This window comes from Ptychodera flava, chromosome 14, assembly GCF_041260155.1.
Source record: "Ptychodera flava strain L36383 chromosome 14, AS_Pfla_20210202, whole genome shotgun sequence".
Taxonomy (NCBI): Eukaryota; Metazoa; Hemichordata; class Enteropneusta; family Ptychoderidae; genus Ptychodera; species Ptychodera flava.
This window is the reverse complement of record NC_091941.1, coordinates 23,975,064-23,988,917: the sequence shown is the minus strand read 5'-3', so window position 1 is coordinate 23,988,917 and position 13,854 is coordinate 23,975,064. Positions and strand designations below refer to the sequence as shown.

Genomic DNA, 13,854 nt, shown 5'->3' with positions numbered 1-13,854 from the left:
ATAATGACATTCAAAATGGATAAGGGTTATTTGAATGATTTTATGATTGATTCTGCAGTACAATCATTATAATAATATATACAGTGTAGAGTTTAACCTGACTGCAGTGGAGTGATACAAAAAATGTACTGAATAATCTAGCAATGTCACTTCATATTGAACATGACCATGACTTGTTCACTATTATTATGGTATCCACTCCAGGTTGTCTCTCTGTGGCTATTATGAAGACAGACAGACAAAAAAATTACAATAACCATTTATCACTCTCTTTCACGCCAGGCTCTTACGCTATTCAATTGATGAATCCCGGCAACAATTCCCATTGTCAATGTCGGTGTATGTATGACAATGTCACTAATGCCATCAAAGTTCTCTGCTGACATGAAATAATTAATTAGGTTTAAATCACGGCTTAATTGTTTATCTCAAGGTAGAAATGCCTTCTTTCAACAAGTCATACAATCATGTGGAGTATGTGTAGCTGACTTGATAACAGTGTCTGTAACCATGAATTATACAGCTGGTATCCCGAGTGGAAGGGCCTGTATAGCTTTCACCTTTGATGACTTTTTCCACTATTTTTGATATTCGTGTCAAACTACAGTTTCTTGTTCCACTCCCTAAATCTTGAGCAACACAATATTCAGCTTGTCAATTCAGCCTGTACATGCATAGGCTGTATTGTTGTTGTTGAGGTCAAGAGTAGAATTCAAACATAAACAATACCATAGAATTTTACACATATAGACATTCACGGTCCCTCCCTTTGTGGAGGGAACATGTTTTGGGGAATAAAACGTAGAACAAGAACCTGAAGTTGACACTAAAAACAGAAATACAGAGAAAAAAATCAGCATTGGTTATGAACTTATATATAGCTACTTGCCCTATAAATAAATTTGTAAAAAATATAATATATGAATGTGTTCTGTATTTTCTTACAAAGTATGTGAATACATAATATACCAAACTAAAGACACACCTACCATACAAGTCTACACATAAATATACTCTGTTAATTTGTTTCTATAATTCTTTCCTCATTAAGTTGTTTTTTAGACTCTCAAGTTCATGTGTGTATGTTGACATTGCGAGAAGGTCAGCCAGCCAGCACTGAGAATACAGTGAATGGCATTGAAATTGATGCTTGGGGCAATTTGACCTTAATTGTGTGCAGCAATTACCTGAAGTACTCACTGGAAAAGGAAGGTTTTTTTGCGACAAGTCCATTATGCAGCTGCTGCAAATGGATCCCAGTTACAATTTTAGAGGTTTTACCCCTTTCACCACTGTAGTCTGGCCCGATTCCCACTATTTGCAATGGCAAAGTTGGAATTCTACACTGGGAAATGGGGGTGTAAGTGTTACTGAGTGTCCGTATGCATGAACACATATGCAGCATAGGTTGACTAGAGATGTTGCTGTCTTCCTTAGTTTTATGCAGTGAATCCCAAAAGTTATGATGGGTGTCGAAAGTAAAGTGTACTCTGAGAGCTAGTTGGCACGGCTAGATTTGGCCTTGGATTTAAATTGGGGTGTTGTAAACCAGAAAAGATGTACCGGTACATTAAACATCATACGTGAAGTCTTCAATTTATCATTACAAGTGCACATCCCATTGAAAATTTTAGGTCTACATTTACAATGCCTGCATGCTGTCACTGTGTCGCACGCTAACCCTGCCATGAAATCTACTAAAAACTTAATAGTTTTCCTATTTTCATATTCAAAAACTACCTACCCATGTATTTAACAATTCCTATTAATGCTTTAAGTTGTTAAATTTCTTTCCCAAAATGAAATGAACTACTGTACATGAGTGTTGTCACAATCCAGTTCCAATTTAGTGCATAACACTGGGCACTGTACTTTCTCACAGCTACAGTGTATGTACCACATGTATACCCTCAGGTTTCTTATTGGACACTGATTCTTTTCACACACCATATCCACAATTTATTTGCAGTGAGTTGACTTAGAAAGTGGAATCGACTGAAAATACTCAGGGCTCCATGCAACAAAGCAAATGGTCCAATTCTGCTAATCCATGACGGGGGCTCAGTGAATAAGAACCAGATCAAGACCATATTCTCAGATGAACATTTCACAGGCAATAAATAACACAGGCATGCAGAAAAGTTTAGCCTTCAATGAAGACTGTATGTACCTTCATATTTTTTCACATTAACCTTAAAATAATTAAAATTCATGTATGCTGTGTTTCTTGTGTTTTTGATTTTCCATGCGGTAATGCAGGAAAATATTACTTGGGTTCAAATGTTACTAAATTTCACTGCAGGACCTTTCCCTTTACATACCAAAGCATTAGCAATGTACCCATCAGAAATAAGAAATGTTCCTAAGATTGCACAAGCACATTTATCTGTGTTCCCAAGGCTACGAACGTTGGCAAAAACACTGCGTGTACATTGAATGCCTTTGTTTCGTTCTGTAAAATGGGTCCAAACCGGTTCGTAATCTCGGCAAAACACGCCACCACTGTCCCTCTGAGATTTGTGCTATAAAACTGAAATCAGCGACCAGAACTGAAAGATATTATTTCTTATGGTCTACTCACAGCGTATATTTTTTTTGTGTGTGCGCAATCAGGCAAGCATAAATATAGCACTGGCCTCACAGTGTAAACTCTATTTACAGAATATCACTCTGATTTCTGTTCAACCTTTGTGCTGACTCAATCACAGAACTTCTGTACATATCATCATAATCATAATTCTCCAATTGTACATGACCTGCCAATCATTACATCTTGAATGTCCCTTTCATGACAGCTTTTTGAAATGGCAGCAATGAAGGGGTTGATAAATTGTCTGTGTACGTCCTTTTCACGTCTTTTTGTTGAGGCGACACAATATTTTGGTAATTAAATTACACTCACGATTGAAAGTGTTCCAATGCAACAAATACTTCTCATGATTGTACGTCTATTTCAATGGTGCCTAATATATTGATGTGTCGATTTCACCAGCATTCATGTCACTTACAGTCATTTGTACATTTCCTCCATATGCATACCTACTCTCTCGACTTACGTACCAGCGTGTCTATCAGACTTTATTCCCAAATTTTGACAGTATTCAGAAGGCTAGTTTCTGTTGCTTCAACTGTATGAAAAAGAGAAAACTTATCACAGGGTTCAAAACATACAAAGTTCTCTAATTAGGATTATTGCTATTATCAATTTAATCACATTTGTCCGGTGATAAGAGCTACAGCATAACCAGATATTAATAACAGACAAGCTAATATTCACAATAATTTTTGTCAGCCAACAATGCACTGAAATGATATTTCTTTATCAAAACTTTTACATCAGATGCACAAGTCTGAGAGACCAGTATTTCACCAGCCACCATGGAAGTTATTAATATGGCGTTTGACAATGTAATTTAATTCTCTAAGGCACTGAGTATGTGTAACTGATGCATGTCAGAAGCTAACCCCTGCCTCCTTCAAACTTACAGAATGTAGAACATACATGCATGTGTCATGGTATAATTGTAAAACCTGAGCTCTTTGAGCTCGGTTGTTACACTTGTGCATGCCAGGATGGTGAACTTATCTTATCTTTCCTGTTCAAATAAAATTGATATTTTTTTTTGGCAACCAATTTTTTTTTTTACATTCCTACAGTGCACTTCAAGCAGCGTACCATTTTTACAGATGTCATTTGAAACAAACGCAATAATAACGTGACGTCCTCTCAAACGACAGACTTCAAATGTCTTATAAAAATTAAACATTGGCTGCTTATTGTTGACATTAGCGTACACAAAGAAACTCCCATCAACAAATTTCTCTGCCTTTCACTGACGGAAGAACATTTTTTGTAAATGAAGTTTTCATATCTGCCAAATTATTGTCCTATCCTGATCATAACATTTGGTCTGTACACGGAACCTTCAGAAAGCCATTCTGATAAATTGCCCAACTAGTACCTACACAAAAGCTTATCAGAGTTAACTAATTAGTTCCCATTGAAAGAAAAGAAGACTATGAGGTTTCAAAAACTAGAGAGAGACGACTAAGGATATGGTCAGACACATTTGCCTGTTCTGATCATTCTTCTGATAATACAAGTACTGAATCACTTGCCAAAGAAAGTGTGAAATAATATTTTTCTGCACAGCCATGAAGACTGTGTACCCAATGACGGAAACTCTTGACATCCTCTTTTTATATCATTTTGATAACGACTGTGTGTTATACACAACTGCAGTGCATTTGAAGAAGGAACGATGATATGGAACGTAAACAAGTGCTGAAACATTGAAATAAAGAATGGCAGAGGACCTAGTTGCATTATGCACCAGAAAACCCTGACCTGATCTGGAAATGCTGTGCAGCCTTGTTGTTCTGGCCAGAATTTTAATACATGCGGTGAACTATGACCTCTGCCAGTAGCGTTGACGGTTAATGGTAAAACAGAGATCAAGTCTGTAAGTCTGCATATTTCTCTTTCTACGGCAGTAAAATAATGTACAGAGGCAAGCAGATAACTTTTTTCTGTCATTGAGATATATTCTTTCTAAGCCTAGCTATTCATTATATCAGGGTTAGATTTATATCCTATTAATATAGGATCCCATAACTGGCTTTGTCACAGCTTCCATACTATTTGTATAAAATTAACTTCCTTCCAAAATACACCCCTTCCTCATTTCTTCTCAATACATCCTTTTGCAAATTCTTCGAATTCAGAAATTTTCAAAAGATACTGACCACATAATTCAGCAAGTATCAAGCATGATCCAAATTAATATCTCTTCAAGTGGTTTTTTTTAGATCAAGAGTGAGCTAATCAAGTGGTCCAACGTCCAGGACCACCAATATTTTTCCAAGGAACTCATTTGTTTTTGCTGTTAGTGGTCTGATGGACCATGAACTAGTGGGTAATGAGACAAAATATGATTGAGGAACTGAAAGAAGGACCACCGGACAATGTTGTAGGACCACTGGATTTATTTTGATGTTTGTCCTAGGACAATCACTTTCAAAATGGATTCACGCCGAGATCAACCTGAAAATTACGGCAAATGGAAAGCATTGATACACTCAATCAAAGCACTTAGGGAAAATTTGTAAAATAGACCCAAAAGATATATGCCATCATTTCAACTTTGACTTTTGAATGTTATGGCAAACTTCAGAGTTAAGTTTGATGATGGGATACACAAATACCTCATCTCAATCATTAATAAGGGCTGTGCTCTGTTTCTAAAGTTGGTGAAGATAATTTGCATGTGGCAGCAGGTTCTCAAAGACTAGAGAGATGTTGTCTGCATGACGCCTGTGCTGAGTCAGTGAGTCAGTGTGAAATTTGCCCCATCCTACCAATTCAGTAATTTGCCAGTGTTTCTAGTAATTAGACGCCAATGATGAGAAGACAACCATGCAGGCCTTCACAAAGGAAAGTAATTATCTTTGTTAATAAACATTTTAATGGATTGTTTGTTATCCTTGGTTCTGAGATATTGGGGAGTATATGCCCCTAGCAGGCGATATTAGCAGCAATTTGAATACATTAGGAAACAAAGTATATGACCAAAATCAGTGATGGGAATATAGGTATAGATGAAGGTATTTGTGTAGACAGTCACTAAATTCAGAATGAAATTACATCACCATAAGAAGAATTATAAGAATCATTTGCATAATTAGCATGGCCATCGGTCAAGTGAGTTTGCTTTTATAGTCACCCACTGGCATATTTGCAGAAAATGTGGAACACAACAGTCAGACATTTCTAAAAACAACAAACTTGAAAAACTGGACTATTCAGGTCACTCGTCCAAAGCGATCTTTTATTTTATCAAGCATTTGTAACTAGCCTTACAATAGTGCAATTTCATACAAATTCATTGACAGCATATGTACATAAAATGTACATATACACATATGCCATAAGTTGGATTCTGCAATTACAATTTTATCCAAATTTTACCTTCTTCTTCCGCTTTTATCCCTTCATCATAAAATGAATCCATAAAGTTTATTACAACTTTCTTGTTAATGCATATTTTGACTGCAGCAGATTCTGTCCACAATTATCATTTTGCACTGTGTATATAGTGTTCACATTTGCCTTTGGAGTTGCGTTACCATTGCCATGTATGGTGGCAGTTGGATGAACTTCAAACCAAAATAAGTTACAAAGTGTGTCTTCAGTTTAGAAGGTGCTGTATCTTCAAACGATACTAAAACCCACAATCTATGCAGTTCAAGAATTGTGATGCTTTGAATTTACTGGTCACAATACTATCCACCTCACACTCAAAAAGTAACCTATGCAAAACACTGAGCAAGCTGATGAATAAGGCGCATGCTTTAATTATATATGGAGGAAGATAATGGGCTGGTTGTAATACTTTGTAAGCCAAGTGGGTAGGATATTACTTATCAACTGGTACGTGTAGAACTGATAAGCTGGGTTTGTGACAAAACTTCCTGCATGCCTGTGAGGTTACGTAAATGAAAGCATCTTGTTGTAACCATAAGTTGCCTATTTTAAGCAATATCTTAATCTTCACGACATAGATAAATGTATATTTCCCAGGATGACTAAACTGGAAACGCAGAGTATACAATGAATATTATAGAGTTCATAGGTGGAAGTGGAACAGGGTTATGAACTCTGACCTAGCCTTGTTGCACGTACTAAGTGTTTTCATTGTTCAATATACAAACATAAATATGTAATTGTGATATGTTTTGTTAAAGTTGGTATGTGTTATCATATGATGTATATATTAATTTAGCTTTGTGATGGTATGTGAATAAATCAGCAAACACGCACAAACGACTCTCTGGACAAATGTACCGTACCACCAACATATGTCCATTGCACTACTGGATGACTTGCACTTATTTGTTGGAAATGATGCTCTCTGCGTTGTTTAGTATATTTTCTTGAATTTGAAACCATAAGTCTTGGTCTTGCTGTTAATGTTTGTTTATACTGACAAAATGATTGACCAACACAAATGTCAAATTATGTTTCAAGGAGTGGTGCTAGTCTCGTGATTATCAAATTACATAGTGCGAAGGTCAAGTACACAATTTTCTCACCCTTTCTTTGACTCTGGAATCCAGACATTTGACTCATTACCAACTGATTTTTATTTTTTTCGCTTGCATTTTTTAAAACTCAGTATAGTTTACTGTGATCAACCCATGATTGTCTGTGCATGGAGGGGGGTTCTACCCTGACTGCTTGGGCCAAGTGTTTCACACATCGAATGAAGGTGAAAGTTTTCATCAAAAATGCACATTTCACACCAAACTTTGCATGTTAAAAATAGACGTGTGCCATATTCACATACACTTTATATCTTTCTTGATTCTAAAAAAGAAGGTGCCGCCAATATCAGATCTTGGTTTGAATCGTAAGTAACTAATTTTTTGCCTTCAGAGGTACAACTATACATTGGATTCTTGTTGGTCATTTGTGGATCTAAAAAGATCACAATCAGACAACTACAATGTAACATTTTCTGTTCATGTAAAAATATCTTCTTTACACATAAAGGATAATGAAATACATCAGTATTCAATGTACAGTATCAGCTCACACCATCCAAACAAATGACCAAAGTATGACCTAAGCACACCTTGATTAGGAGTTTGAAATCAATGACATTTGTTCTCTGGAATAAAACTTTACGTTAAAATGATACCAACATGTCCTTTTTTTAATCTTCAAGATATTCCAGACTCCGGCTAAGACACTGTTCTCTCTTTCATGGTGCTGGTAAATGAGAATTATTACAGAAAACTTTAAAGAATGAAAGTGAAACTATAGATCTATGGAGAGTGTGATATCACCAGGCATTTCGCTTGAAAGATGTTGAATAAATCTCAATATGTTTGTACCAAGTTTTTCCATCATAACGGGAAGAGATGCAGTCACTGTTGTGGTATATGACTGTGACAGTGACTATGAACTGCTATTAATGTACAGGTACCAGATATGACATAACAACAAAGTTACGTCAAAAGAAACAAGATGGCTTCCATGTTTGGAACCACGTTATTTTGTCTGTGAAAACGGAATTTGACAGTCAAAAAAGTCACAAAATTTTTTTTGGAAGGTTAATACCTAGCAAGTTTTTATTGCTGTTCCTTGAGAACAGCTGGCAAACTGTATACTGTGTACCACCGCTTTGCTCTCTGAATATATCTCTGTTGCTTACATGGCTAAATTTTTGGTAAATCTTCGCCCTACAACAATTGAAATCATAAGATATCTCATATTACGAAAAATAAGTAAAAAAATAACACATAATATTATACTGGTAAGACAGTCAGTGTAGTTACCAAGTCATCATACATCATGTTGTTTTTTTTACATAGTTAATGATTTTATCATGTACAGTAAAAGCTTCAATAGTGGATGATTTCAAAGATATATTTATCAGAGAGTTTTGATAATCACCACAACATGACTAATATTGACTATACTTATGGTACAACACTATATACAAGGAGATGATAGAATATACAATTAGAACTATAATAATGGAAACCGTCAACAAAATATCCATAATTTATGAAGGCTACTAGGGATGACACATCCTCATTATAACAGAACTGCAGTCAACATTATGACTAAAAACTGTGGATGCTATGTTCTTCCACTAAAATAATCCCCCAAAAAAATTTGCGATAACTGGCGAGCAGTGTTTAGTTTCACACTAGCTACAGCAAAATTCAATCCGGCTTCCTAGATGGAATTTTGAAAACAGAGAGAGAAAGGAGAAAAGGGTCACTGTCAGATGTCACAACTGGCAAGCTAGATGACCTTTGACCTTGGCTAATATCAATTTCAGTACCCCCTTGTTGTCTGCTACGACCAATCACATCATTTATCAAACATTAATAAGAGCAAGGCTAACACGATGTCTTCTCAGTATTGTCTTGATCAGCATTTGTGAAAAGCAAGAAAAGAGCTTTTGAGCGAAAAACCATATTTTTTGGCAAGAGAGCAATCAGAATTTGTGTCCGACTTTTGCAGAATTAATATGTACATACATGTATTGGTCAGTGACAGAAAATATAATTTATGTTCCTGTTAAAAGTTGACAGCCATGAATAGGGTCTGAATTTACAGTAAAATTAAAACTGCAGACACTTCCATCACAAGTACCATGACGATAGCAAACCAAAACTGTACTTTCTTGAGGAGACACAAAATACAGTCCTCGATAACAAATGAGCAGAGGTTTGGAATAACAAGTGAAATTTAAACAAGCTTGAAATGACAGTCTGGCGACGGATCATTCATTTCCAAACAATTTCTGCTGGCTGAGTACACAATCACGTCTGCTTCATCGTGAAACCTTACTGAAAATACATTATTTTGTATCTAATTTTAACAACGGGGGAAGATTTTTACGATTGTTTTTCAATTTCATATCAGTAACTGTATCTTCATGCGTGACACAGGTTGATTGCCGGTGTGGATACAAACTTTACAATAGCATCGACAAACTGTTCAACAGCCCACGTACAGTTACTCTTTACCCTTTAAAACTACCTAGGCAGCCGATAAATCATGAATGGGAAAGACAGTCTATCACAAAAAAGGCACAAAGAAACGTGAGGTCTTCTTTTTTTTTTCGCTTTTTAAGGTCACTGACTGGAAACAACGCCACTCAAATCAATAATTAAAACTTCCTATCTTATTAGCGTGGACATACACCACGGGTGAAGATATGTATGGTGATCACTTCCTGTTTGTTATGGGTACTATTTTTATCCATGTACTGGCACACTGTTGCTATTTCTATTGAGTATTGGTGATATCTGTCATTTGATCTGAGTAGACAGGTGAGTGCAGGACAATGGTTGTATTGAATTCTACAGTGTGAAGTGCATGTTTGAACACGATAAATTCAGATTAAAAGGATAATTTGCCTATGATTTATGATGCCAGAAACTTTAAAAATATTTTTTTTTGTTTGGTTTGGTTTGATTTTCTTTCACTTCTCGAAATAAAATCAATGTTCTCAATTACACACAGGGCATTGGGGGGGGGCTGTCGTGGGTATAAATTGATCTTTATAGCGACAGAGTGTAAAGTCCAATTGCCAAGTAAGGAGATCAAAGCTTGTCAATCCGTTGTAGTTCTTTCACAGTACCAAAAGAAGACAAAGATCGTGCTTTGAGCAATAAGTGTAATCAACACTTAGTCATCAGGAAGAATAAGAAACATCTACATGCAAGTTGAAAAATAGGGAAATCAGGACTGAGGAAGAAAGTAAAAATTAAAGGTAAGTGTTATGAACTATATGTTATATTGTACATGGCAGTCTTTATTCGATCAAGAATATCCATCTTTTAGTGTATCTTACCATTAACACTGATCTGAACTGCCAGTTCCATATAAGTTATATTCCAATATAGCACAGTTTTTGGTAAACATGACTTGTTTGCTAGAGTAAGAAGTCACATCACCACAGCCAACCTGGGAAAGCATCCCCATGTATGCCAAATGATAATGAACTGAAGAGCAGATGCAAATTGCCAGGGTCAGCTGTGATCCCAGTAAATTATAACATTAGCACGTCTTTCAACACATCATGCAGAACGCAATTGATTTGTCTGTTAGTTTCAAAACAAACATTCAAGAGTTCATTGTATGCCAAGTCTTAATTTGCATTACTGGCTGTTAGGAGTTTATTCAAAAAGATGTTCTGTTTGGAAATTCAATTGAACCATTTTGGAAACCATAAACATCTCCAAAACCTCTTGGGAGTAACATTTGGAAGGAAGATGCGAAAAGGATGATGAGGTGTTTTTGAACAAACCGTAAAAAGAACAGCCCCCTCTAGGGGTTGTTTTGTGAAATGTTAACCATTTTCCAAATTTGTGTTAAAATGCAGCATTCTGGATTTCAGTCATCTCTATTAGAGCTATGCAAGCCCTTAATTACACAGACTTTCAAACAACTGAACTTGGAAAAAAAATGGAAGCACACTTTTCGATCTCAAATGACTTTCCCCAAACCCTGACCTCCCTAGAATCAACCATAGACAGTCCACTCATGTTGTGTTACAGTGTTTGCATTTGAAATGCAGATGGAGATGCTATTTGTATAACAAAGGCCCGTATTGGGGTCACTGGGTTTTCAAGAGGCCTGGGACAATCTACGACACACTTTGTGTTTTGGTCCACTACAAATCCATTCACTGACATACAACATCAGGGCAGATACAATTACACCCTGGCAAATATGGAGCATGGACAGTGCCTCACTGGAATATTTTTTCTGATGAATATTCTGATGACTTTCACATTTGCATTCCTCTGATGTATATTAGCATACAAAACAAAAAACAGGTTAAATATACTATTACTTTCAGTTACACATTCACAAATGTGTACAGTATCTTTGAATTAATTAAAAATTAAAATTAATTTTGTGTTGATGATATTATTGCACTGAATACATAACACGCAAAATTATGTCTAACATGCTAAGCGGAATGTTTTTAAGTCCGTATATGGAGAATAAAGAATTTGACTGACAAAAATCACTGCAAAATTCCTTTTTTTTTAAACATTTTATGATTTGCAATTTATGTACTTGGAAGATTCATAGTTGAGATGTAATTTTGAGGTATCATGATTTCATTGAAGAATCATAATTACATCACTGAGAATACTGGCGGATTTGCATATTAGCATATAACTGACAAATTAGTTTGCAAAATCTTTGACCGTTATTTTGAAGACTTGAATTCTGCAGTGGCATAAAATAAAACACAGCACTCTCCATGGCAGCCCTTCAGTATTTCCTGGTTTGACTGACACACAGAAGGTACCCCACACTGCCAGTTTGATTAGACAAAAACCAGAAACATTCCAAAGATACAAATTCGTTACCAATCAAAAACCAGCTACCTGAGATGTCTTTTTTTATTTCCCTGCATTTTAAAAACAGAACAGTTATTTGAAAAGGACACACACTGTTTCGCTAAGCATCTTCCAGCTCAACACCTTTGGGCCCCATTTAGTAATTACATCTCAGGGCACTGGTGATAGACAACCTTTGCTGAGGGCACAGTGTAATTTTTCCCCCTTCAAAATAGAATGTATATTTAAATCTCCAGTCAAGCGTCTTCACTGGTGACTTTGAATATTTCCCAGTTAAACACTGATGGTCACTTGCCTCGGAAAATTTATCCCTGACTAGTGACAACATATTTCATAACATTATAAATGTCAAACATGACCTTTTAAATATCAAAATTAATCTGATGGTGGCTAACGGAATGGCCATGCATTTCTAACGGTAGTGCACTATTGCAGGCAACAATTTTTCTCCTCAAAGCTGAATCGTAGGATTATTCCACGCTGCAGAGGTTGGTCATGAATGTCTATAAATGAGAGACACTTGAAAACGGTAAATATTAACAAGCATACATCTCCTCTAAATTGTTATCAAAATAAGCAAACCACTGGTGCTCAAACGCGTGCGGGTAATTCGTACGTTCGAGCCCTTATTTACAGACCCGTCTTTTATTTCCCGACCGTTATCCAAATAAAGCTGCAGAGGTTGCAAGTCCCGACGAAATTTCAAGATTTCTGCCAATATTTCGACGGGTTTACTTCTATAATGCTAACCACCTATGGGCCTCTCTGACATATATTATGGCTCGATGACATCAATTGCAAACGACTGAGTAAATATAAACACAGCACACCTGTAGGCCTCCGATCTGAGGCCAACAGTCGAATCGGACTCGCAGTCGACTCCCTAGGCGTCTGCAACGGCGACATAAGGGTCCGGATTTTCTCCCCAGCGCTGCGATCCACTTTTTCCCTACCCACTGTCATTATTATTATTATTTTCCTCTCCCACTTACCTTCAGCCGACGAGCCTTTGAGGTCGACTACGACGTGCACTCTCCCGGTAGGCTCAAGATCAATCTGCAAGAGGCCATACCAGACATGAAGCGTATAAGGCATAATGAATGAGCCGAGAAGAGAACAAGGAGAATAAAATTCACACAACGGTACTATACTGTGCTCCTACTTCTTATGGAATTGGTCACGAAAATAAAAGAGAAAAGGAGGCGTCGGAACATGAAAAACGGAGAAAAGCATAATATTAAATATATACCGGGGAGAAAACGTTTTCATATAAGCGAGTAACAGCCGTGTCTTACCCAAATATCGGCAACTTTGTGGGCCTGGCATGTTTGTAGCAATTCCTCGAAAGTCACCGTGCAATTGGCGACGAAATCGTCAGGAGGAATAGCCGCATTATGGAACACGGTAAACGCTACATTATTGCCGTGGTGAACTTCTGTGGTAAATTCCTCATTCCATGTAGGCCTAAAAGTTTTCTGTTTCGTTGTCGTCGTTCCGAGATGATGTTCGTCGACGCTTATCGTCATATACGGGTCGATAAGCTGTAACTGTTTACTGTTGAGTGCATGTCGTGTAGCGAAGTCCGTCGGCTTGAGATCGACGGCTTCACACACTTTCAGCCGCATCGACCCGTTAAAAACTGGCATGTTTTTGCGTATTCGAAGTACATACGACGCACACAAATATTATAACACCTTCTGCAGGATCCAAAATGCGGTTACCACACAATAAAAAGAGCGATCGGCACCGCAAAGAGGGGGCAAATTGCCCGTAAAGGATCCACAGCGAACCCCTGTTCGACACAACCAGACTTCGAGTAGGCAATTTGTGCGAAAAAGTTATCTCCCAACATACACTGCAGCTTCCGGAACCTCGTACTCAAAACTGTCTTTTAAAATCAAATAAATTCGAAACGTTTTTTTTTCTAAAAACAAAAAAAAATGGAAATAGTAA

General features: G+C 36.8%; 1 protein-coding gene across 2 annotated transcripts in view; it reads right to left on the bottom strand.

The window, feature by feature from the left end:
• Window positions 1-13,750, bottom strand: part of LOC139149848 (calcium-independent protein kinase C-like) — a 66,699-nt gene extending 52,949 nt beyond the window's left edge. The window contains exons 1-2 of one of the 2 annotated variants that reach the window (XM_070721850.1): window positions 13,197-13,750; window positions 12,894-12,957 (exon numbers count right to left, since the gene is read on the bottom strand). In XM_070721850.1, the coding sequence (XP_070577951.1) occupies window positions 12,894-12,957; window positions 13,197-13,547 (415 nt within the window). In that variant the 5' untranslated portion in view covers window positions 13,548-13,750. The remainder of the gene's footprint in view (window positions 1-12,893; window positions 12,958-13,196) is intronic. The other variant, XM_070721851.1, reaches the window with a different exon arrangement.
• Between the last annotated feature and the right edge of the window lie 104 nt (window positions 13,751-13,854).